Source organism: Balearica regulorum, chromosome 18 (assembly GCF_011004875.1).
Source record: "Balearica regulorum gibbericeps isolate bBalReg1 chromosome 18, bBalReg1.pri, whole genome shotgun sequence".
Lineage (NCBI taxonomy): Eukaryota > Metazoa > Chordata > Aves > Gruiformes > Gruidae > Balearica > Balearica regulorum.
Genome location: NC_046201.1, coordinates 7,745,764 through 7,771,243, shown reverse-complemented (window position 1 = coordinate 7,771,243; position 25,480 = coordinate 7,745,764). Strand labels below are relative to the sequence as shown.

Below are 25,480 nucleotides of genomic sequence, written 5' to 3'. Positions count from 1 at the left end.
TCGACTGAAGCCTTAAGGCTGCGATACTCATTTTCTCCTCCAGTGTAGGGTGTCAGTGTGGCTTTACACAACCAGGGTAGCTAGAACGGAGCGGTGTGAGATTCAAACAACAGAAACAAAGGTTTGGAATCAAGAAACCTTCTCCATAAAACTGGTTTTATTTTTTTTCTGTTAACAACCCCATCAAATCTGTGCAGACAATGTTGCTGATGGTCAGAACCAAAAATCAAAAAGGGCCTTTTATTGCCTTTTGTACCAATGACACTAAGGCTGGTTACGGTATGGGAAAAAATCCAGCTCTGCTCTTAGCTGTGCAGCCAAAAAGGGAAAACCATTGCTGATTACAGGAGCAGAGACACTGGGAACGGGTAAGTGGAAGATTATTTTGTACAGCATTGCTCTAAGAAAAAAATCTAAGGCTTCTCTTCACAGGAAAGTGATTGTGAAGTAACTAGATCGTCCGTGCAGGGGTCAGTAACGTTTCAGATTCCCCTTTCCCCACCCAAACAAGCCCAAAGGAAATGAACTTTATGGGGATCGGATGGGCTGTCCCTGACTCCGTTCAGAAGCCGTCTGGAAGGGACCCTCCACCTTTCCCTTTTCTCCCCCACCTCTCCCAGGCGGGTGGCCCTGGGGCTCTGCTCACCATGCCATGGGGCTGGGGGCGTCGCGTCCCGTGCCCAGAGTCCCTACCACCAGCGGAAGTGGGCATAAGCCCGGTTGGCCTCTGCCATCTTGTGCAGCACGTGCTTCTTCTTGATGATAGGCCCTTCGTTGTTGAAGGCCTGGAGCAGCTCCTGGGAGAGCTTCTCAGGCATCAGCATCCGGCGGTTCTTGTTCTCCCTGCACTCGGTGATTAACCACTTCATGGCCAGGAAGCGCTTCCGATTGTCCTTCAGCGGGACCGGGACCTGGGAAAGGTTTAAACTGTAACAGTTATCACGCTGCGAGAGTGCAGTGACCTGCTGTACTCCAACAGCCATACAGGTCCAGGTCCAGCTGGACACCGTGCTCTGACTCCAGTGGCAGCGTGCTGCTCAGCAGTAAGACCAGCTCCCAACAGCTGACCTGTGCCACTTCACCTCCTCTGTCCATAGAAAACGGCCACTGCTACCAAAATGGAAATTCTGGGTCCTGCTGGCAGACACTGGCCTTTGAAGGGCTTCTGGGCTATTGGGGAGCTGGATCCAGGCTGGTTTGTGCTAGCAGGAGTTGGAGATGGTCACCACTGCCCGCACTGAACGACAGACATGCCTCCACATCTCATTTCTCCATCAGGTCTCGAGCGTTGCAGAGCCCACACTCAGACGCAGGTTCTGCTCGAGTTTCAAATATTGCACTGCAGTGACTTCTTCCGCTACGCTGACCCTCCCCAGGGCTTTGGGGCCTCTACCCAAGCAACATGATGCAGCAGAGAGGATGGGACTGGTAGTCCCAGGACTACCAATTCTTTTGCTGCCCATCACTGATCTCCATCTCCTTGGACAACATTTGCTGTGCACTCCTCATCTAGTCAGAGACCGCTGCCGACAGAGACGTTACCGTGCTTACAGGCTGGGGACCTGATCTTGGACAGTTTCCTAGGTGCTGTTTTGATCCAGATTGCAAAGTGGCTCTTTCCAAGAGAGGAAAGCTGGAGCTGAAAGGGTGGACACCAGTCCATCTGCCTCCCTAGCAAATTCTCTCCCGACCAGATGTGCTCCCAGGCCTCCTCCCCTCTCACCTGGTAGGTTTTGCCTCCTCTTGTGATGCTGCTGAGCCCAATGATGGGCTGGCAGTTTTTCAGAGCCTGGTGGAAAATGACATAAGGGTTGCATTCAATTGTCTCCTTCTCATCTTCTGGAGCTTTGTGGTACTTCTCCAGCTGCTTCCTCTTAACGGCCTCTAGAGTCTTGGGACAAAGACAAGAAAGGAGACATGCAGAGCAGATGGATTATCCCACTCCACGAAGTTATATCACTTTTACAAGCACCCCATTTTCACATGAGCCTGCAGCTGGTTTTCTAGCTCTGTAAGCAGCAGGTCAGTCAGGGATTCTCTCAAGTTTTACTTCACCCTCTTCCAGATCTTCAGTCTCTTTATTGGACGTTGCATTTGGGGCAAGGAGGTGGAGACGGGAATGCTGGTCTGTGGGCACTAAGCATCCTCCCCTCCAAAGCCCAGACTCAAGAGCCCAGAGCCTGCCTGTTTTCCTGTCACAAGGCATCAGCAGTTACTTGGGGAACATTTGGGCAACGTGTGTCCCCATTTCAAGGGTTGGAACACACCAGATGGGACCAGCTAATGCCAGCTACGGTACGTCAGAGCAGGGGTCAAAGCTGTGTCATACGCAACACATTTATGGGACTTCACTGGCAAGTTATATAGAAGATAAGGCATGAAAGAGAGCTGAAAGGAAGATCTTTTGAGAAAATTATGCTTTTGAGGGTATGCTTTTTATGGTTTAGTGGTGGACTTGCTAGTATTAGATTAATAGTCGGACTTGATGATCTTAAGGGTCTTTTCCAACCTAAATGAGTCTATGATTCTACATAAGGTCCAAGAGACACTGAAGAGTGGAAAGAGCATGTTCTCCATTAAGCTGCGGCCACCTGCTCTGCGAGCTGAATGAGGTTGTACAAAATGTACGTCTGATCAGGTACCTAATGGTGAGAGTATTGTGTGCGCAGAGGGAAATGCGTTAGGACCCCAGAGATGACCTGAGTTCTGGTAATTCCCAATTGTAGCGGGCTTGACGTCCCAGCCTTCCATTTGTATTGTTTTAACGTAATAGTGGGAAGAAACATTGAGGTCTCACCTGAGCCATGAGGCTTCTGGCCAGCACTTTATTTCCATCCCTCATCATCATATTGGTGAATTTACTGTAAACACAAAGCCACACGCGACCTGATTTAAATTCTGATTTTACCACCCACAGAAATAAGCCCCCCCCGCCTTGTCTTGTTCCCATGGTTAAGCCTGGGTGCTGCTAGATCTGCTGTAATTATCTCTAATCGCTGTCAGTCCATGGACTGGCTTTGTGGGAAAAGATTAACCTGAATAAAGGGATTGTGCTGTAAGAGAAGGCAACGTGCAGCGCAGCAAGCGAAGGCTGAGGAGGACAGCGTAGCTCCCGAGCGTTTTGGCTCCATGGAACCTGGCTGTAACAGAGGAGGAGCTGATGCTTTCTCTGACCTGATCATAGGGTCGCTGAACACAGAGCTGGAGAGAGTGGGAGGAGCTGCTTTTATGGGCCGAACAGCCTTAAGCTCCATTTTTTCCTTTTCCTCCTCAGACAGCTCCTCTGGAGGTTTCTGATACAGTTCCTTGTTCACTTCTGGCTCTAAAAAATTGGGGTTGTAGCGACTCCACCTCACCTGCGTCAGCCTGCAAAGAACAAGAGAAGGAGGGCTGTCAACTGACACAGGCGATATATCGCGATGGCGACGTGGACGGATGCGAACACATCTCAGGACACGTCAGACTCGAGGGGCATCTCTGCCTTCCTCTCCATTGCTGCTCCCCTGGCTGCAGCAGAGCCAGGGGCACAAATCGACACCAAGGCCCACAGTTCTGCTGCAAAAACCATCGGGCGATCCCTGCGCCAAAGGGGCGGGTGGGGAGTCCCAGGCCGCAGCTCGAGGTGCTGTGGGACGGCAGTGCTGAGCTCACCTCCCTGCCTGTACCCAAGGAGCTGCCTCCCTGCCAGTACCCACGGACCCTGCCTGTACCCATGGACCCTGCCTGTACCCACGGACCCTGCCTCCCTGCCAGTACCTGCCTGTACCCACGGACCCTGTCTGTACCCACGGAGCTGCCTCCCTGCCGGACCCTGCCTGTACCTGCCAGACCCTGCCTGTACCCGCCAGACCCTGCCTGTACCCACGGACCCTGCCTGTACCCACGGAGCAGCCCCCCCCGGCCTGACGCCGTCAGGTCCCCGGTGGCGCGTGGCTCGGATAACCGTTACTCTGCGCTCGCGGGAGCGGGACACGATTGTTAAGGCGGAGCCGTGTTTGTTGGCGGCGCAGGAACCGGCATTTCGGTGCGTTCCGGAGAGGAGCGAGGCGGGTACCGACACCCCTGCCCGCCCCCCCCCCGGACACGGCGCGTCAGCACGCGCACCCGTGACGGACCCCACGCGCGAGCCCCGCGGACACCCCACGGCGCTTGTCGCACAGACGCCCACGCGAGAGAACACCACGGCGCGTCACGCGCGAGCCCAGAAAACAGCTAAGCCGTGTGCGGCCCGGCCCAGGGAACGCCTCCCCCCCACACACACCCTGCCCGGGGGTCTCCGGGCGAAGCTCAGGCAGCGCCCAGCCCCGCTTACCGGGGCAGCCAGGCCCGCAGCCGCCGGCTCAGCCCCGCCGCGCTGGGCGCCGCCATCTTCCCTCCGCGTGCGGGGCGGGGCGAGGCCCGTTGCCGGAGGGGGGCGGTCCTCATCCCGGCCCCGCCCTCCGCTCGGCTCTCGCGCGGCCGGGGCGGGGCCTGGGGCCGGGCCGGCAACATGGCGGAGGCGGAAGGGGAGAGCCTGGAGTCGTGGCTGAGTGAGTACCCCGGGCCCCCCTCGGCACCGCTCCCCTCAACCCCGGGCCCCCCCCCCCCCAGCCTTCCCGGACGGCGCCCCTCGGCCGCACTCCCTTCGGCCTGAGCCCGCCCTCAGCCCCGGCCCCTCCACCCGGGCCCATCCCATCGCCTCACCGCAGCCCTCCTCCCGCCCTTCCCCGCCGCCCCCCTCAGCGAGGCGGAGGCTCCGTGAGCTGGCCGGGGCCGCGACGGTGCCTTCCTGGAGGGGCCGGGGGGTGGGTGTGAGCACCCTGGGGATGGTTCCCCGGAGCAGAGACCTCCGCCTGCGCGGGGATGCGCTCTCCGGGGCGGGGGGGGGGGGAAAGGGCTGAGGCCTCCCTTCCTCCCGGTGGGCTCCGGTGTCCAGACAGCATCAGTGAAGGAGAGACGCAGGGCTGTGGTTGTAGGGGCTCAGCAGCGGTTTGGATCTGTTAATCATCAATTTGCTTACTAGGAGGTGTTGAGGAATGGGCAGGTTTGTAGCTCATGTTGCTCAGCACCTGCAAGGCTGCTGCTTTTTTTGACCAAAAAGGCTCATGGTACGTGTCTGTCCCTGCTGTCTCTCTTCCCTCGCCTGGTTTTTGGTTAGTCGTAGCGCTGTTCACGAGGTTGAGAACTGTAGGGCTTTCCCAAATAAATTGTATTCCTATGTTATACAACCATGCTTTTCAAGCAGACAGATTCTGCTTTATGCCTGGCTGGAGTTTCAGGGTAGGAGTTATGGATGTCCGTTCCATTCAGACTGGAATATTTAGAAATCCTTTGTCAAGGTAAGGTATTTTTTAATCACAGAATCTTAAATGTTAGAGACAAGGGAAAAAACCCAACCCAGTCATGTTCACCCCCAGCCCTTGCTGAGTATCTCCCCATTGTGGGTCTGTCCGCGCTGCCCGTGAGTCGGGCTGTTGGCTGTACAGAACCTGGCGCTGCAGGATCCCAACCCAGCGCCGGTGGATCAGGAAGTGATTCTTGAATGAATCAGTCGTAACACTAATTGTTTTTCATATATTCCATGCACAGGGGCTCCTGCTGCTGTCCCTGGGAGGCTATCCTGCACGTCACTAGCTTGTTGCCTAGATTTTCTTCTTTTTTTGATAGTTGATTGTTTGATTACAGAAGTGAGTGAAGTTCCTAAGTAGTCAGGCACTACGCAAAGAGCAGAAGATGGTCATTACCCTAAATACCTTGGAGTATAAAATCTGGTACTTTTCTGGAGTTATCCTTCCATAAACAAGATTAAATAATTCTTGTTTTTTCTTGGTATTGTTATGTGAAATTTAAACACAAAGGGTGGTATCATCATCTATTATAGGAGTTACTGGCTAAATGATGTTTTCAGCTCTTACCTCTCATTTTAGATCAATCCATTCTGTCCCCTTACCGTTTTTGCTCCTCCTCTGAACTCCCACAGTTTGTCAATATCTTTAATTGTAGCCAGTGAGACACATGAAGTAACACCCACATCCCTTCCTTTTAATCTTTCTCTGAGGAGAACTGACTCACCAAGTTCAGTTTGTGTGTGAAAATATCTCTAGTAGGAAGGATATTTTAGGTTGTATAGCCTCGAAGGCTTCCTGACGCTTTGTTTTGTGAGGTTATTTTTTAATTGTGGAAGTTAAGAGAGAAGTTACCTCCCTTGGCCAAGCAGTAGGATATTCTGTCACCAGAGAACATATGCTAAAGGGTAGTGTTGCAAAGGCCTTACTCACTGTAGGAAATATTGCAGTGAGCCTGATTGCAGAGGTGCTCACATTTTTCAATGCTTGAGTGTTGCGCTCTCATTTAAGAGGATACATTTATGCCTGGTCACTGCTACAGTGATTTGTGCTGGTGTGATTATAGTGCTCCTCCCATTGTAGGGGAGCACAGAGCATTTAGTGTACGTAAATTACCAGAGGAGTCGTGCAGAACAGGGAGGCAGAGTGGAAAGGCTGGTGCATCTGAATGCTTTCACCAGGCCTCCTGAGGGTTTTTTTTCTTGTAACTGCCAGAGAGCTGTGCTGTGTCTGATGCTAACCTTGAGGGTGTGCACCTGCTGTGCCCTTACTAAAGGGAAGGGCCAGAATTGCTCAGCAGCACAGCCAACTTCCCAGTCACAGGAAGATGGAACGTTTCTTGTTGCCAATGATTTTTTTTTCTTTTTTCTGTACCGGTGATATGCAGCCTTCCATGCTGCCCTGTCTCTGTCATCATGTGGAGTCATAGACCCATGAAGTAACATCATCCTTGTGTCCTAATACTGCAGCAAGATCTGCACTTCAGCCAGTGATGATCTAGCATCTTCATGTCTCCTGCCTCATTTCAGGCAGCTGGGATGAGAGAAGGTGATCCTTTCTATTTTCTCCCTGCCAGCAGGCTCTTCTTCTGCACTTAGCTGAAATAGAAGAGGAGGTTAGAAAATAATGTCGCTTGTACAAACACAGCTGGATGCTTTGACTGTCGCACTGCCTTTTCTACTGCATCCACAAGGAAGCGTATTGTATCACACTCGTGTCAGGCTTAGGCAATGTCCAGCTGTGTTAGTAGATGCAGATGGATAAAATATTGATTGTCTTTATATCTTTTTTTCCTTGTATTGTCATGGGTCAGCATTCTCCTTCTCTTCCCGGGGATACAAACAAAATCCAACTGTTAGACTGGACATGCCTGGGCTGGAGATTCGCAATTCATATGCTAAGCCTGACTTGGGGAAACCCTTTGTTGGGATGGCTTTTGTCTCATTTCAATAGAGAAGTAAACCCAGGAAAATATGAGCATTCATTACCAGTCAATTAATGTTCTGTGATTCTTTGTGTTCCAACCTTGTTTCTCTATGGAGAAAATAGGAACCTTTGTTTCAGATCTAATGATGTATCTGAATGTTGACTCATTAGCATTTCAGACTTTAGCAGAGCAACGGAGGGCTGAATGACTCTGACACTTAGGTCAAGTATGAAGCAACTTTATGTGTCTGAAGCGCACCGGTGTCTGAAAGCTGCTAAGGCAGATATGGTGACAGGACTGGGGTGGGGCTGAGATTTTTGTTCCCAGGTTGCTAATTCAGATTCACTTGGTTGCCAATGTGAAATAGGATTTTCAGGATGGGACCTGGTGGATGAGTGTTTCCTGAAAGCAAACTTTATAACCAGTACCTAGTGGGCCTTTTTTGGCAGTTTCAACAGAGGAGCCAAGGATTTGATATTCCAGAGCACCAAACTCTTCTTCCTGGAACGAATCCTTTTGTGTAAGGGTTGAAGCATATTTATAAGGCAGTGCAGAGGAGCTCCCTGCCCATGTTTTAAGCATTCTGCATAAAAATAGAGGATTTTAGGTTATGCCTTCATAGACGTGATGCAGCTTCACGTAGAGATGTCCTGATAAGGTTAAGCAAGGTAATTTAGCTCACCTAGGATGCTGTGTTCATGTGGCTGCACTGAGATTGGTATCCAAATCAGTTTAGCTATCCATGCGCACTGCTGCGTTCTGTTCTGCAAACAATCAATCTCCAGAGCCAGGGCAGGACTTCTGGTCAAGCTTATTAACTTTTATGAACTGGGCTTTCACATGGAGATTTTATGAGTGTTAGAAATAAGGACTGTAACTTCCCTTCAGTAATCTCTCTCTCCTTCTCAAACTTTACTGTCTTCATGCAAGAGCTTTTGGTGCAAAATCTTAGATGAATCTGAACCCAGTCTGAGAGTGTGAAATAATCCAGTGTCATTCCAAGAAATCTTTGGAGATGTTCGGAAGAGCTTCAAAATTAACATTTGGAATGTGGAAATGTTGGTTACATTTTCCTGTTTGTACCAGATCTCTTTCCTAATTTCAGCATGTGCAACCAACAAAGAGTTCATTTAGTTGAGTGTTCTTACTTGTTTGTGTTCTTCCTGTATTTATGAAATAAATTCCATTAACTCCAGCCAAGAACCGTATTTCTTTCATCTAGGCCTGCAGAGCAGCAGAAGTGCTTTGGAGCACCGAACCATGCACAATACCATTTGACTTGCATGAAAAGACTTTAGATTGTTGTAAGTCCATGGTTTCATGATGCTTCCAGGGTGTTCAGCAGTTGTGAGTGTGGTAATAAGGTTTAAGTGCCACATATGCTTTGAACAGTTGCTTGGCTCTGCAGGAGCTGCATTATAAACTAAGCCTCCCTTGAATTTCTTCAGATCAAAAAATAGCTTGGTAGCTTAGTTAGTGCAACAAGATGTGATGCTACAGTTAGTCATCCCTGGACTTTTGCTTATCTAGGGTCCCATGAATGTCAGCAGCGGGCACAGAGATCCCTCTCTGCAGGTGCAATGCATGGAACAGTTTACAAAATTGCTTTACGACTATCCTTTTGTGAGGAGGAAAATAGGAACAGACCTTCTAGGAGTGCCACAGTAGGAGGACTAAGGTGCACTGTGACAGTGAGGTTTCAGAGTAGATATCTGACAGCTGTTTTTATCTGTCTGTGGAAAGGTAAAAGGATATGTTTTAATGATGATAAAAAATGACACTTTGTGATGTAGCATGTGTTTGTTTTGTTATTCTTCCCTCTGTGATGAAAGTACAGGGATGTGTGCTGTTTTGTTTTTTTCTTTCTTGTCCCCCTTTCCCAGGTCTATACTATCTGGCTAAGCAATATTTTCTTCTCTGTATCTATTTCCATTGTATTAAAATTTTGAGGAATTCTTCTTAAGTGGCAGCCCTTACCTATATAGCTACAGAGTGTTGTTTCTTCCCTTACAAGAAAGAAAAATCATCATGTCCAGTCATCTTGGCTGGAAAATTAGGTTAAAGCAGGAGTCTTGTCTACTGTAAATTCAGTGCTCCATCAGAGTTAAGTAGAATACATGAGAAGATGCATTCATAACAAAAAAAAAGATGCTGATAGCCTCACTATTCTGCAATCAGTCCAATAAGCAAGGTCCTGGTACCCAAGGGAGGATCCTTCAGGAGCCTGAAGTAGCCCAGTGAGTATAGGTGTCTCAGTATGATCATATAGGTTTTGAGTTCCTGATCAGGAACAGGCTGTGGTGTTTATTACTTGCAAGAACTCAATGTATAATAATAAATTTCAGTTCATAATTCCCAGGAGAAATGTTAAGTCATCTAATAAATCAGCTGGCACTCTAAAAACAAGTGTTAATGCTAAATGACTGATATTAAACAACTGATGTTCCAGCTCTTACTTTTACAAAACTCCCAGGGAATACAAGAATAATTTCCTATGTAGAAAGTATGAGCCTTTAAGGATTTTAATGTTGTAGCCAAATAGAAAGAGAGAGCATTTCAGACAGAGGGAAGCTGTGTGAGCTCAAATATTTTATCTTGTACTCTCAGAGTATGAAAATAGTGTGTTTCTAAGTACTTGAGATTTAGCACCTGGTGTGGGGTTTTGTGGGTTTTGTGGGGTTTTTTGGGGGTTTTTGGGGGTTTTGTTTTGTTTTGTTTTTTTGGAAAGCAGTGATTCTTGCTGGATATTTGGCTATCTCACTTGGACACACCCTTTTCCCTGAACAGACGTACCATGTGTGAACTTTTCTCCTTTTTTATAGTTGGCAGTGGATGTCAAATACTCTTGTCTAAGAAATGCCTGACCTTTTATGCTGTTTCTTTTGCTTGATTTGTAATATGTTCTCTTTCCCTTACCATAGATAAAGCCACTAACCCATCTAACAGGCAAGAAGACTGGGAATACATCATTGGATTCTGTGACCAGATCAACAAAGAACTTGAAGGGTGGGTGTCCCAAACAGCTCTGGACTTAATAAATTAACATTCACAGTTTAAAATATATTATTTGATCATCAAAAATTCATGGTTTCATTTTTATATACTGATACTGCAAGGAAAATCTGGCTATAAAAGAAGCAAGATGCTGTGAAGTGTGGTTTCTCTTCTGTGAAAGGCAGCATAGCTTACACACAAACTGAGCTCTAGGAAAATGAGGGTTCTGAATCTGCCTCTAATGTCAGCTTCTGCAGCTGCAGGGTTCTCATCTAGCCAAAGTTATTTTGTTTGCCAGTCTGTAAAATGGGATTATAACTCTTAGTGCCTGATGGGGCTTCATGTCTTTAAAATCTTTACAAGGCTTAACTCCAGAAACCTCCTGGGGCACAGCATTCCTGTGAGCTAAGGAAGACGTGTTTTCTTCTGGAAAAAGGAAACTAATGCAAGAGAAATGAAGTGATTTCCTGGGCTGGGGACTGTACTGGGAGTTGTTTGGCCCCTCCCAAGGAGGAATCCGGAATTGCTGGCTCAGACTACCAGCCCTCGCTTCCTTTCATATGTGCAAACACCCAGGCTTACAAAGATGCCCTGAACATTTCTTGTTAGCCTTTGTACACTGATGGAAAGATAAAAAGTACTAAATGGCATTTCCTTTTAATTATGTGAAAGACATCTCATTTAGACAGCAGAATTTATGAAAGGCTGAAAATCCTTCAGTGTGTTTGCCTGTTTTGTTTGTAATGGGGATTTGCTTTGTTTCAGGCCACAGATAGCTGTGAGGCTCCTGGCTCATAAAATCCAGTCGCCACAGGAATGGGAGGCAGTCCAAGCCTTGACAGTAGGTAGTCCTTACCCCTCCTCTTAAACACAGTTATATATCATTTTATGTCATCTGTGCAGAGTATAAGGGGTGCACAGTGTGTGTCAGCGGGGTTAGCTGGGGCTAGTTTTGGGGCTGAATGCCCTGATTCCACTCTGCTGGGAGGGAGTGGACAGTGAGAGGGAGCACAGTTATGTGATTGAAGTGTCCAGATTTCTCAGTAGCAATAAAGCAGTCAGAAATAACTCTGATTTAGTTGCAGCTGCTTTCATTTGTTATCTTCGGGTAAGATTTGTGTTCGTTGTCATGAGACCTAGCGATGAGATAACTGACCCAGGTATACATAGCTGAGGGTGGGAGACTCGCCTTTCTTTATGTGTCACCCCTAAAGTTGGGGGATGCGTGCTGGTATCGCAGAGCAGGAATACGTGTCTCACCGACACGGGTCCTTCAGTTCCCCTATAAGCAGGACACAGCTACGCTGTTACTGTAGGGTTTTGCTGTTCATTTCAGCCCCTGTTTTTGTTACTTGAATGCAGGTGCTGGAAGCTTGTATGAAGAATTGCGGGAGAAGATTTCATAATGAAGTAGGGAAGTTTCGCTTTTTAAACGAGTTAATAAAAGTTGTGTCTCCAAAGGTTAGTCCCTGAGTCTTATGGCTGTATTTACTTTTTGTTTGGCCTCTGTAAGCTACATCCAAAATGTTTGCAGTGCTCTGTCTGGCTCATTACATTTACTAGCCTATATTCAAGAGCATTTGTTAGGTAAGTTTTTGGGGTTTTTTTTTTATGCTCACTATTTTCTCAGTAAGTTGTACTTATTTACCATCAGTATACAGCTTCCGTACTGTTCTCATCCTTCATGAAACTCAAAGGCTTCTAAAGCTTGGGCTGTGGGTTTTTTTAAAAAATAAACAAAACCCCAGCATCAGTGGATCAGAGTTGCGATGCAGAAGTTAAAACAAGAGACTTGGCAGCACACCATAGAGTTCTAATCCTCACTCTGCTGCTGACTTTCTGTGTAAAGGGTGCCTGGCTAAGTCCCTCAACACAGCAAGTGTTTAAAGTAGCAAAAATAGACAGAGGCACCCCAAGGCATGATCGATGCAGTGAAGTATTCCAAATTCTTTCCCATAAGACAGTGTGTGGGGGGTGGTATTGCTCTAATTTTTAAATAGCAAAATCCTGAAACCAACAGAATAGCTGCTTTTTCTTTTGCTGAAGATAATCACAAAGCTTCTCTTTACTGTTATTTCAAATATATTCAAGGAACTTTTTTTTCCTCTTAAGATGTATCTTAGAGCATCTTGGAACTTGGATTATATAACTTTTAGTGTATATCACTGAACTCACCTTCTCTGGGTTTGGACTTTATTCTTAAAAAGAAATGAGGAATGTGGAAAATTGTAATCTTTTTCCCACTCTTAGTACTTGGGAGACCGGGTCTCGGAGAAGGTGAAGACCAAAGTCATTGAATTGCTGTATAGCTGGACAGTGGCACTGCCAGAAGAATCCAAAATCAAGGATGCCTACTACATGCTGAAACGACAAGGTAGGAAGTCAGCTGCTCATTCATGGATTCTCTCCAGTCTGTGCTTTAAGCAAGAGTGTCAGAAAATAAACAGCTTCTAATTACATGGGGTCATGGCAGCCTCTAAGAGGAGGTAGAACAAGGGAGAAATTCCCTGAAAAGCTTCTCGTTATATTTAAATGCCTTGGGCTGGGTTGTGTTGGCTTTTTTAACTAGATTAAACACCTTGCAAACACTTTTGTTTTGGTTTGCAGGGCTTTTTTTCAGGTTTTTTTTCTGGAAGTAGTTATTACGTGATTTGAACAAGTCTAATTTAAAGCAAAATAAGAGCCTCCATGTAGCCTTTTGTGTTCTTTTAACTAGATGACTTTACAATTGTACCTTTAGTTCAACTGATACGCATTTCTTGTGTAGGCACAGTGAAAAAACACTGAGCTGCTGAGAAACATGCAGCTTCAACACAAGAAAAATTGGTTCCAGGGAAGCTTTTGAGGTAGAGCACAAATCTAGGGATTTGACAATGGAACAAGCAGGATGCTTTGCCCTTTCCCCACTTGTGGTTAGGAGTCTGCTCATCACCCCATGTTGCACTGCTGTCTGCTTTCCTCTGCAGCTCATTTATACAAACAAATGTCATGCCCTCGAGTTTGCACAAAGCTGGGTTGTCTGAGACTTCACTTAGTGGTTCAACAGCTAATGTGAAAGGGGGAAAGACAAAAATGCAGAGCTGTTGATTATCCTGAGCTATTAGAGGAGCAGCATGAACATGGCAACACAGTTGCTGGGGTTTGCTTTAATAGCAGCCTGTGAATAACTGGGTGCACTGTCTGGTGTGACTACATGTGGAAACCCATGTGGGTTCCCTTTCTGCTTTCAGGGATTGTTATGTTTGATCCTGTGATTCCTGCGGACAGAACCCTGATTCCTTCTCCACCGCCTCGTCCCAAAAACCCTGTGTTTGATGATGAGGAAAAATCCAAGGTATAGTGAAGACTTGTATCATAATCACTAATGAAAAGTGATTTAGAACAAGGAAGGGAAGTTTGCTAATACAGCTTTTGTTTTTGGGGAGGTGGTGTGTACTTTCACAGAACCCATTGGTTCGAATATGACTACTTTGTCCACCTACCTAACCTGAAGTTGCAGTTCAGGCCTTCTCTGTGTTACCATTATGAGATGATTCCTGGTTAAAGTGCTCTCCTGTAATACTAGAAGGCAGAGAATGTTTCACACACAGGACCAGAAATTATGTATGGGAGGAATAATTACCTAGTGTCAGAAGTCTCTGAGATTTTACAGTATATGTCCTCTGTAGAAGCAAGAATGCAGCAACTCACATAAAATAATAAACCATAAATGACTCCCGCTGGAGTCGCTGTAGCTATGAAAGCAGCATAAGCTTTGTAATAGTGGGCTGCATCTCTTTTCCCCTGAGTTGTTCATTCACTTAGATTCCTCTCGCTGCTTCCCTTTGCCAAAGGGTCTTTATTTGTTTCCTGAATATCTTCTTCTCATCTTACAGCTTCTAGCCAAACTGCTGAAAAGCAAAAACCCAGATGATTTACAGGAGGCCAACAAGCTTATAAAATCCATGGTAAAAGAGGTAAGAAGTTCCTGTAGGATTGGTCCCAGTCTGCAGGCTGGTTTGCAGGTTTTAAGCAATTTGACTCCAAAATGTTGGCGAGCTTTAGGATCATGTGAATGGCAGCACCTGGGTTTTTGAGGCTCTGGGAGCATTGCATTAGTATGTTCCTTAGTTAAATTGTGGGGACTGAATGAGATTGACCATCAGTGACATTCAACCTTTTATTATTTTTTAAAACACACGACACTGCCAACTTCCATCTAGTCCCTGTGGTTACCAGCATAAAGGCAGTACCATCTAATGACTTATAGGGCTCTGTATGATATGAATGTGTTGAAATTTTGATTCCAGCTCACAACTGGGAGATGTTTATATCACGAAAATGTCTGCAGTTGATCTCTCTGCTTGAGGACAGGGCAAGAAGGGGCAAGGATTGAATGCCCCTTGTTGTAATTAACTACGTTCTCATCACTCAAGATGGTGTTTCATGTCAGGGTTTGGTGGGAGCATTGCAGTACCACCCCTGGATACTGAGGACCAAGTCATTGGACTGGGTCTTCTCACAAGCAAGCTTTACGGAAACACCTTCCTGTTTGTAGAGTTGTGATGCATCCACCCATGGCAGTCATTAAAAACCCTGGAGTCCAGGAAATGACTCAGTGTTTCTGGCAAAAAAAAAAAAAAAGAAAAAAAGGATAGCTTCTAGACTGAAGAGGATGTATAGTTACTGCAATGTTTCCATTTGAGCTTCTCCTGTCCCCAGGGCAGACTCTCCTTCATCTTTAGTTGGAATCTCAAATTAGAGACGGGTGGAGATTCTCTACCAGAGAGTGCGTGTTGTTCCTAGTAAAGGTTTTGCTTCAAACACATCTTTTTTGTAAAATGGCATTAAGTGACCAGGGAAAAAAAAAATAAATCCTTCTGAAAAGGTCAGAAAGGAACTTTTGGGAACTTTTCTATTTTTAGTGGTATAATTATACATTAGAGTCTATTTAATGAGACTTTTTGGAAATATGGTGTTTTCTATAATTTCAGAGTGTTGGTGCAAAGATAATAGAATAAGCAAAGCTTCACATGGATGGAGAGGTTGTTGTTGACTTGTTTGGGTTTTTTTCCTAGCTTAACCTTAAATAGCCATTACTTGACATGATTTACAGATATACCTGCTGTTGTGATACCCTAGACCTTTACAGGGGAACTCACTTTTCATGTCTGTGTTTTACACCCTGAAGGATGAGGCTCGGATTCAAAAAGTGACAAAACGCATGCACACGCTGGAGGAAGTAAATAACAACGTGAAGCTACTGAATGAGATGTTGGTTCATTACAGCAAAGAGGATTCATCAGAGGCCGATAGAGAACTCATGAAGGTGGGTCTGAGCTGCTCCTTCCTCCCAGAAATCCTGCAGTCAGTCCTTTCTTCTTACAGACTTGAGTTTTGCAGAGAACTACAAACAGTGCAGTAAAATGGAGAGCAACAGCAAGAAACAAGAGCAGTTGTTGGAAACAGCAGGAAAGAAAATAACCACGTTTTTAACACCTTTCACTAAAGGACTCAGTGGGTACTAGCCTGGTTTTGCACATGCTTGATGTGAGGTACGGCTGCTCTCCAAAGATGCAGCGTGGAGGAATCAAGAAGCTGCAGTTTATAATTCTTGCTCTTATTAGGACACACTGATTGCAGATCATAAGTGTCCCTTACACTACTGTGAATGAATAAATGAAAGGCTGAATGAGGCAGAAGATATGTCCTCCCCTTCAAAGGAAGAGTTTTAGCTAGTGTTACAAGGTTGGGAGAACATTAAGATGGTAAAAATCAAAACAGCCACCAGGGATGGCTGGATAGGCCCAGGGCCTTGAGGACTTACACCTTATCTAATTTAAAAAGTTTAAACTACTCATTTTTAATAACAAGCTCCTAAAACGTTGGTAAGAAGCTTAAGAAACCAGTTTGTTTCTATGAAACATTTCTTTCTTGCCACCATTCTTCTGTGTGGTTGCAGACACTGCGAGTGGTGGTTGCAGCCCAGTTGAAGTGTAATTGTTGAAGAACAGTTCTGCTCTTCCTCAGGCTGTTAGAGACTGCTGTAATACAAGGAACAAACATCTCTTTTGACCAGAGCTGGCCTTAAGTGCTGATGTGACAGGGGACTGAGAGATGTTGTGTGGAAAACGCAGGTTGTGTTTAGACTCGCAGGCTAATGTAATGCTTCACAGTTCTGTTAATAGGGCTGGGATGTCCAGCCATGCTGGCATGTTCAGCACAGGGAGACTGGTTTCTCTATTCTGGACTTTCCAATGCGTGCCTGGGGAGTCAATCTGTGCTGATGGGTATTGCTGACAGTGGCTGATGAAACCCTTTGTCCTAATCTGTCTTCCTAGGAGCTCTATGAAAGGTGTGAAACCAAAAGACGGACGTTATTCAAGCTGGCCAGTGAGACTGAGGATAATGACAGCAGTTTGGGTAAATGAAGCTACGCTTCTTTTTTGATTGCTTTTGTGACCTGTGACTGTGCAAGGGTTTGCCAAGGGAGTGGCTGCTGTAAAGACGCCTCTTCACTGTAGATACACTTTGCTTTAAGCAAACAGATGAAAGACAAGATCCTTATCTCTTTATGCTTATCATTTAAATTCAGGCAAGGGCTTAACAGTAGAGTTGGTGGTTAGGGAGGCTGGGGGGAATCATGGGGGACAGCTGCTGCTTGGGAAGGGAGCTGCTGTGGGGAACAAAGTCTTGGACTCATCGTTTCATTGTTACTGTAATGTGCATGGACCTAGAAAGGTCAGGGTATTGGTTAGAGAAGCATGGCAAAGACAGAGAATAGTGGAGCTTATAGCCAAATAATTATGTTTTTTCTTGCTGTTTATTTAGTTGATAACTAAGTACTCTCAGCATTAGTGGGAGCAGAGTTACTAAAGTCTTGGAGGTCATTTTTATCTCTCTTGCATGTAGGGGATATTCTGCAGGCCAGTGACAATTTATCCCGTGTGATAAATTCCTATAAAAAAATAATAGAGGGGCAAGTGATCAATGGTGAAGTGGATCTCCCTGTGATGTCTGTAGTGGAAGGTGAGTTCCTGGGAAGCCAACTGTTTAATTTTGAATCCTCCAATTCTAAGTCTTTTGGATGGGGTTTCCTATAAATTGTGGTGAAGTAGGCTATTGGTGGTTCTTGTGGCCAACAGTTTGTGAATCAGAGGGGGACAAGACAGCTCCTAAGCGGTGGACAGACAATTCTGGACACGAGCAACAGTGCTGCAGCTTTGCATTTTCCATTCCTCATTCCATATTATTGAAACCTTTGATAACATCAGTAGAAACCTGCATCTGAACAGGTTGTGTGGCTGGAAGTTCTCATACGTTTTCTTCTCCACGTTTGTCCTGTTTCTTAATGGTGACGTGTAAGAAGAGGACAATTTTATCAGAAGGACAATAGCAGGAGAGTAGGAGCCAAGCCAGGGGTGCTGGCTTTGCCAGCAATTCCATTTGTGAATTTAGGCCAGTCGCCCACTTTACACTTCAGTTTCACCATTGAAAGCTCTGGACGTGTGTGGCAGAATTACCATTTGGGAGTCACTTACACATTTCTGCATGGAGAGAGAGCAGTAGAGGAATGCATAATGCTGCCTGACAGCATCTTACTGGGACAAGACCATGAAGGGAATTCTAGATCCAGACAGGATGAATTTTCCTCAGCTCTCTAGTAGCCTTCATTTATTGTAATTCTGTAGGATCTCCCAAAGTCTTATCTGAGCTCAAAAGATTTTGACAAGACTGTGAATTACACTACAAGAAGCACTGGGGAAGAGCAGTGGTTGGAGCAGATGTTGCTTTTTAGCTAGAAATTTCTTAAGTATCTGGGTTGATGTAAGTAGCTCATGGACAGGAAGTGGTTAGGTGGAAAGCATGAGGGCTTTCTCCGTTACAGAGAGCCATAAGCCATGATTAAATGAGGATCTGTGTTATCTAAACCATCTCTCTGATAATTTCTTCTGTACATTGGGTTTGCTCTGAGCCTTTTGCCTTCTTTCCTAGTAGTGCTCTTCTGTCTGCTGCAGGGAGTAACTCCATGAGTAATCTCAACACCCTCATCGACCTTGCTGGGTTGGATGTCACCAGCACCCCGCCACCTCCAATGCCACCCACCACACTGGCACCAGCCCCCACAGTAGCCCCAGCCGAAATCCCCATTCTCCCACCTCCTCCCCAGACATCTGCGCAGTTGCGGAGCAGTTCCTCTAGCCAAGTGGATGCCGCACCCGCTCAGCAGAGTAGCACGGCCAACTCCCTCTCCTTGCTGGACGAGGAGCTTCTGTGCTTAGGTAAGACACCGAAGGGTCCAGAAAAGAGCTACTCAATCCATGCCTAACAAAGACTGCTTTCTTCTTCCAGTGTGAGTGTGAGGGCTGGCTGCGCATGCGGCATGCCTAAAAGGAGCATGAGATGCCTTTGGCTTCTAGAGAAGTCCAGGGGATGCTCCCTTGCATCATCCTGGATATAAGAATCAGTCAGTGAGTCAGTATTAAAAACTCTGACCTTCCCAAAGTAGGCTGTAAGTGAAATAACAGTTGAGTGTAATTGCAGTCTGATCTCTGTAGGTGCTTGGATGTGCAGGACGTGCAGGCTGAAGTTTGGTACAGGTTTCATCCCTGACTTTGTGGCTGTGCTAAAGAGCAAGGTGCCTTAGAGGGGCTGCGTATAGGAGCCTGCAGAATGCCTGTCTCTGGAGCCCAGATGTGAATACCAGAGCACACTGCGAATCAGGAAAGGTTAGAAGAACTCTGTGCAGGGGGTCACTGCCAGCTTCAGATGCCATCAGTTTCTTTTCCTCATCATAGATTTGCAGCCCATTTCAGGCTTTCATCAGGTCCTTGGACTCTGGCAGAGCTGAATCAAGTAGTTTGATGGCACTGAAACAGTTGCCAAGGGATGCCACCTAACTCATTTTCTCCTCCAGTCACCTACTTGTTATTTTTTCTTTCAGGCCTGAATGACCCAGCCCCTGCAGCAGTGAAGGAGACCTCAGAAAACAACCAGTGGAGCATGTTTGAGGTACAAAGGAGGGTTTTGGGGGAAGGGGAGGGGGGGATTGTCATTGCGGGAGGTCTCAGGACACACCCTGTCACCTTGGAGAAACATGATCACGCATACAGGCAGAGGGGCAGCTGTTCCTGAGGGGAAGTCTGACTTAGTCCTAAAATCTGGGATAGCTGTGTCTCAACAGAGTAGATATCCCTGAACCTGGCTTTCTTAGTTTCCCATCTCTCCCCCATGATGTTAGCACTTCCTTTGCTTAAATTACAGATCAGATGTAGTCCTGACATAGGCCACAGACTTTGCTGCTTGCCACCCAGCACCTGTTTTTGCGGTAAATCTATCTCCCTCTGTAACAGTGCCATCTCTACAACAAGGGGTAGCAGTGAGTTAGAGCATCTACTTGTCCTCTCTTTCAGAACGACCAGTTGGACCTGGATTTCTTTAATCCGAAGACGGTGACTGTTGCTTGCAACTCTGCAGGGAACCCTCTTCTCCATCACACATCACAGACCACGTGTGGAACATCAGTGACGCTGTCCTCTGCTTTCTCAGCCTCTCAGACAGCTCCCAGCATCCCAGCACCAAACTCGGCACCATTTGTGTTCTCTGCTGGACCGGCTGCCCCTGCAGGGCCCCCTAAGACTATTCCAGCTGCTCCTGGGTACTTCAGCTCATCTGTGGGGAGCAATATGTCACATAAGATGGATGCATTGGGACAACTCCTTGAAGAAGCCAAAGGGTAACTAAAAGTCCTGGGCTTCGCTTTGTCTCTGCGGTTAGAAAGCCAATATTGCTGCAGCGTCACAGGTTCAGAGGCAGACTTTCAACTCTCTGGTTTGGTAGAAATGTGTGATTGGGATTTCTTCTCAGAGAGTTTCAGTTTACAAGCTAATAGGAGGGTCCCACCTCCGGCAGGGAAAGGCAGGCATTACTGGCTAGAGCACAACAGCTTTGCTGTTGCCTGATACACACGTGCGGTGTGTCATGGAATGGACTGCTCAGGTACAGAGGCCTTTGCCCATGTTAGCCTTGCCCACCTTTGCCAAGGTGGGACTCTGCTTACTTCTTGACTGCGAGAAGTGATGCCTGACCCTACCACCACCGCTTTCTTGTAGTTCTTACACGAGACTGCAATAATCACGGACTTTAATCTGGCTCCAGGCCACTCCTTTGTCCTTGTGATCTGCTCTTATCTCTGGGTTTGTGGTGAAATGCCTGCTTCGCTTTCAGCTCAATTTCCTGTGTTTTTTCTGTGTCTCTCGCAGGACTGCCACCCAAGGCATGGCGGCACCCTCCGTGTTCCCTGGGGTTACTTTGCCAACCACCATCGCCTCTGCCCCATTAATAGCATCCTCAGGGCTGCCAGCCACTGCCCCTGCAGCCCCTCCAGTTCCTTTCCCAAGCAGCTGTACTGCTGGCTCAGGAAGTCCTCTCTTCCAGCCAGCATCATTCCAGCAGCAAGGCAGTCCCATGAAAGCACCTGAAATTTCTTTGGCCAATGTCCATGTTCCTTTGGAATCCATTAAACCCAGTGAGTAAATCAGGTTTTTCACCTTTCTCTGAACATTTTTTGAAAGCAAAGCTTCTTGACAGAGCTTGCGAAGTAGAGTGAAAGGATGAGATGTCCCAGCCAAACAGTCAGATTGCTTAATGCTGCTACAGATCATCTTCTGCAGCATGAACCTGCATTCCTGTCCCCTTCTCTCTCTGCGGTAGGCAGTGCCCTCCCGGTGACAGCCTATGACAAGAACGGCTTCCGAATCCTCTTGCACTTTGCCAGGGAGTGCCCGCCGGGAAGGTCGGATGTGCTAGTCGTCGTAGTCTCGATGCTGAACACGGCACCGCTTCCTGTGAAGAACATTGTGCTGCAGGCTGCTGTGCCGAAGGTAGGGATGCGTGGCTCAGACCCACAGCAACATGAAACTGCCTTTGGGAAGGCCTGGGTATGAACTCAGGGACTTGGGACAGCCTGGTTCTACCTTTCTATAGGCTGTGTTCTGCCTGTTTCCAAAACATAAAGCTAGCTGTCAGAGGCAGAAAACAGTGAATAGGGTAAGTCAAGAACTGCAGGTAGTTACTGTTCTATTTTTCTTGCTATCTAAGATCAGTCCAGCTGTGTCTGTTCATGAAGGTGGCTCAGACAGCATGATGACAGGACTGTTACGTGGATAGAGCCCGCCCTTGAGGTCTTCAAGAATCAGAATTTGTAAAAGACATCCTAAATCTGACAGTATGTTCCATTCTGGTCTTACTGCACCTAGATAATTTTGGATGGCCAGCTTGTGTTTTGAAAACTGGCCCAATGTCAGCCACGATCTGCCTATCATCATGAAGGTGTTCGCATTAAAACCTCTGACAGAAGATAACTCACAGGAAGGTGCTGTTGGTGTTCACCTGACCAGTGCTTTTACTCTGGACCGACTTGTCAGCCTACCTGTTCTGTCATGTTGTGTGAGCTGGGCTGGCTTTTGTTTCCTCATCCTTGCATGTGGATTGATTCTCTTCAGTTTGGACGTGTGCTGTTATCTCACCAGCTGTAGAGCATCTTTCATTGTCCCCAAGGTAGGAGATAATCCCTGAGGTTCTGCTTTCTTTTTCATTTGCAGTCCATGAAAGTGAAGTTACAACCACCCTCTGGCACAGAGCTGTCTCCGTTCAGTCCCATCCAGCCGCCTGCCGCCATCACCCAAGTCATGCTTCTGGCGAATCCTATGAAGGTGAGAGGGGCAGCAGGGTTTATCCTGTTCTTGTCAGCCAAATTTGATGTGAGATGAATTCTACAGTGTGGGGTGAACCGAACATTTGAGCAGATACCAGTGCTTATTCCTAACTTGCCCTCCAGAGGTGGTTACTGCGTAACGTTGGTGGTTGGATTTGGGCTGGGGGGAGGCTGCACGGAGTCTCTTCCCTAACAGACTTTGTCAGCCAGGAAAGGTACGAGAAGGACCTGTATGTTTCTTCCAGCAAAAGAGCAACAGTTGTATAAGGCTCGGCTTTAAAGGGTAGTGATCAGAGCTTGTCTGACTCCCTTGTGGAGTGGAACTGCCTGGAACTGCCTGGCTTTGGTGCTAATTAGATTGATGTTAAATTAGCTGGTACTGTAGAAATAGTTTTGCTGTGTTGAGGCTGTAGCCTGTCAGACCCGAACCAACAGACAAATGTCAGGTCATGTCTGTTCCGTTACTCTTTGAGGATGTACCTGTGACCAGTGAAACAATGTGGTTAACACTTTCTTTTCTGAATAGCTGTTTGTCCTTGCTGTACTTACTCATTTAAGTAGCCTGCTTGATAAAGCTGTATGCCTAAGTAGTTTCTAATTATTTGAAAAATCAAGATGTTACTACTCAAGAATTAAAGCAAAAGGGTCCTTAAAGTATCAGCTGAAAGCTTTTTGATCCAGAAAGATACATGCCAGAGGGGTTTACTGGATTATTGAAAAACTTCAATGGATCTCCATCCCCTCATTGAAGGACTGGTTCCATCTCCTGCTTACTGTTTTACTAGGAATTTTGCAGAGCAGGAAGTGTTTTATCTTCTTCCACATGATGAGGAATTTAATTTTGAAAATGTTGAACTATTCCAGCAGTGTTCTTCAGGCTCACTGGAGAGCAGGTGAGCCGTGGGTGCTGACGACGTCTGTGTAAACTGTTACCACAGGTCATTCGTGCTTTTCTCCTCCTGTTCCATGCTAAGCAGTAAAGCTTTTGTGGTATAAAAAAAGTAAGGTAAATAACTCAGGTTTGCTAAATAGCTGAACTACTCCATGAACTTACCTTGGCCCTCTTCCTGCTGCTATGCGCAACAGAAGTCTTGCACGCTCTGTGGAGCTGTAACAGCGTTTTGTTCAGGAGTTGTTCTCATGTCGCTCTTGGGTTTTGTCTTTCCTGCAGGAGAAAGTGAGGCTGAGGTACAGACTGACCTTCACACTGGGAGACCAGCCTAGCACAGAGGTTGGCGAAGTGGATCAGTTTCCCCCGGTAGAGCAGTGGGGGAATCTATGACCTTAGGACACTGCCAGAGACTCTGTGACAGGACCAGGAAAGGATCCCACGGGACTGGAATGAATGTGACGTGGGGAGGGACGCACATGCTATCCACTGGTGATGTTCAGCTTTGTTTACATGTCCTGACCACTCTGCTTGTAGCTTTAGTCCAGAATGTTTTGCCCCACGTTGAAGGGGTCCTGGGACATTTATGCCAAGCGTGAACTGAGTGGCAGCCAGTAACAGGCAGTGCTGGCTGCTTTTATCTTGACCTCTGGGTGAATCTGGTTCTATCTTCCACTCTATTAAACTTGAAGGTACCGTATTTTGAGGGGAGACCTGGCAGCAGAAGGGGATTTGGTTGGCTTGTTCCTGTACTGCTGTCTGGAGATACCTACAGACCGGTGGGGTAATGATGCCACCATGAGCTTCCTCAGCGCAGAGCCCTTACATGTGCCCTCCCTCAGACTTTTACCTCCTCAGTGCCAGACCGGTCCTGCTAAGCATGTTGAGCAATAATGCTGGCTCCATGAGGGAATGCTTATTTTTTACACTGAAATGGCACTTAGCTCCCTTCCTCCCCCTCCGCTGCTTCATTCCCAACGGCCGATGTAAGCAGACCCTCGCTCTGTGCTGTGCCACACTGCTGTATCTTTAGTTGTTATATTTATTTTATACTGCTAGCTGCCTCCCCATTGTATCCGTTTGGGGCAGATGGGGCTGAGTTTTGTATGTGAATGGTTACACTGGTTATTTTTTTTCTGCCTTCATTGCATTCCGTAGTGTGGGGAAACGAGGAAATGTGTCATGAGGAGGTAGACAGGGCTGGAAAGGAGCGGTCGGTGTTGGTGGAGGACAGCACCTGGAGCGCAGAAGTGTCTTTACAAGCACTGATCAGGTGCAGTGGCTGAACCCAGGGATAAGGAGAAATGCCTCTCGCGTCCCTTCGTGCAGGCAGTATTATTATTGTAGTTGAATACTGTGTTTTATTGAGATGAGTACAATGATGTACAAGATGTAAATATTTGAGCTATAGGATATCTAAATAGAAACAAGCAGTGAAAGGAAAGAAGGCTCCACTGGGCTGTGACGAAGCGTGCGCTGGGTTTAATGCCCTGTTTCATTTGTTCCCTGTGTGAAGTGGCCAAGTGCAATTGTCCCCACAAAGGGGAAAGCGGTTTTGCTGGAGATCAGTGTTCTGCGCTGGTGGGGCAGAAGAGCTGACCCCTCTAGCTACAGTCTTACTAGGTTTAAATCCCCAAAACTTGATTCTAGCAGTCTCTTCCTCCACCCTCTCGATTTCCAATCTCAAGCAGTGCCTCAACTAGCTTTGAGACAGACTGTTTTAAATTAACGAGTTTTTTTTAACATCCGTTGACAAAAGCACAGATAGGGAGAGTCCTTGGGCACTGAGCTCGGCATTTCTAGCTCTTACCAAGCTGTGAGTGGGAGCAGCCTGCTCAGGTGCTGAGAAGATCAGGAGGAGGAGAGCCCTGCCCACTGTAGGAAGAAAATTCCAGAGGAGAAGGAGCTGCTGGAATTAATGGCGGCTGTAAAACCCATTACAGCAAATGCAGCTTGGAGTTATTTATAGTTGAATTTTCTTTACTGTGTTGCAAAGTAAGAATCACTAGAGGTGGAAAACTCAGCGGGTTTGATGGCCTGAGGTCCTATCAGAGGCACCGGGCAGTTGTAGAAGCCCTGAAGGTGGAATAAAATCTTGGCCAAGTAACTTGCTGTAAACGCCTGATGTGGAGCTCGTGAGGAGCCCAGCCTTGTCAGCTCCCTGCTGTAGGAGGCAGGCGAGAGGGGTGGGTGTGCTGTTTGGATCCTTAATGCAGTTTTAAACTGATGGACTGGGACAGGAGACAAGGAGAGAATTCTTTCTGCCTCAGACATGTTCTTGCCAGCACTTTAGACACAGTAGGCATGGGGGTAGTGCCCAGGTCATGTAGCGTGTTCTGAGGAAGCGAGTGTCGCTGCTTTAGATGCCTACGTCTGAATCTCACTGTGACTTTGAGGGAGTCAGAGCACAAGTTTGCAGAATGGTTTTGTTCTTGGTGTTAACGGCAGCGCGCTGCCCGCGCTGTACAGCCAAATGGAAAGATGCCGTAGTCTTGCTGCGTGGAAATGCGTTGTTAAAAGCTTTGGAAATTAAACTATGAATGTTCCTTGTCTGTAGGGTGAGGTTCCTGCTTCATACCGAACAGCCGTAACTGTATATACATCTCAAATGCATTTGTTCTGCTGCATGTTAAATAAATTGTTTTCCCTAC

The 25,480-nt window shown here is 46.8% G+C and overlaps 2 protein-coding genes across 4 annotated transcripts; one reads left to right on the top strand and one right to left on the bottom strand.

Moving 5' to 3' along the window:
* Nucleotides 1–139: 139 nt before the first annotated feature.
* On the bottom strand, nt 140–4,467 carry MRPS7 (mitochondrial ribosomal protein S7). Its single transcript, XM_075770629.1, has 5 exons — nt 4,313–4,467; nt 3,175–3,366; nt 2,798–2,861; nt 1,724–1,891; nt 140–911 (listed from the first exon to the last, which is right to left on the bottom strand). The coding sequence occupies exons 1-5, from the start codon at nt 4,423–4,425 to the stop codon at nt 690–692; spliced, it is 759 nt and encodes a 252-aa protein (XP_075626744.1). The 5' UTR covers nt 4,426–4,467; the 3' UTR covers nt 140–689.
* Nucleotides 4,386–25,479, top strand: GGA3 (golgi associated, gamma adaptin ear containing, ARF binding protein 3). Of its 3 annotated transcripts, none has more exons than XR_012838265.1 (18): nt 4,386–4,529; nt 10,173–10,257; nt 11,011–11,086; nt 11,608–11,706; nt 12,496–12,619; nt 13,476–13,579; nt 14,121–14,201; nt 15,416–15,553; nt 16,566–16,647; nt 17,137–17,253; nt 18,243–18,506; nt 19,169–19,236; nt 19,638–19,960; nt 20,487–20,752; nt 20,938–21,107; nt 21,828–21,938; nt 22,726–22,833; nt 23,112–25,479. XR_012838265.1 is itself a non-coding variant. In XM_075770627.1 (18 exons), exons 2-18 carry the CDS (start codon nt 6,833–6,835, stop codon nt 23,220–23,222), a joined length of 2,259 nt encoding a protein of 752 aa, XP_075626742.1. In that variant the 5' UTR covers nt 4,405–4,529; nt 6,712–6,832; the 3' UTR covers nt 23,223–25,479. The 3 variants fall into 3 exon arrangements, 2 of the variants coding, with proteins under 2 accessions (XP_075626743.1, XP_075626742.1); XM_075770627.1 differs by lacking the exon at nt 22,726–22,833 and adding an exon at nt 6,712–6,872 and having other exon boundaries at nt 4,405–4,529; XM_075770628.1 differs by lacking the exon at nt 22,726–22,833.
* Nucleotide 25,480: the final 1 nt, after the last annotated feature.

What these genes read in the sequence shown, in the direction of transcription:
- GGA3 (XM_075770628.1), top strand. Translation starts at nt 4,490, where the DNA reads ATGGCGGAGGCGGAAGGGGAGAGCCTGGAGTCGTGGCTGA. An exon ending in GGATAATGACAGCAGTTTGG is followed by an intron (nt 16,648 to 17,136) that starts GTAAATGAAGCT and finishes TCTTGCATGTAG; the next exon opens with GGGATATTCTGCAGGCCAGT. An exon ending in TGCAGGCTGCTGTGCCGAAG is followed by an intron (nt 21,108 to 21,827) that starts GTAGGGATGCGT and finishes TTTCATTTGCAG; the next exon opens with TCCATGAAAGTGAAGTTACA.
- MRPS7 (XM_075770629.1), bottom strand. Translation starts at nt 4,425, where the DNA reads ATGAGGACCGCCCCCCTCCGGCAACGGGCCTCGCCCCGCCCCGCACGC. An exon ending in CCAGAAGCCTCATGGCTCAG is followed by an intron (nt 1,892 to 2,797) that starts GTGAGACCTCAA and finishes CTTTGTCCCAAG; the next exon opens with ACTCTAGAGGCCGTTAAGAG. An exon ending in GAGGAGGCAAAACCTACCAG is followed by an intron (nt 912 to 1,723) that starts GTGAGAGGGGAG and finishes AACCTTTCCCAG; the next exon opens with GTCCCGGTCCCGCTGAAGGA.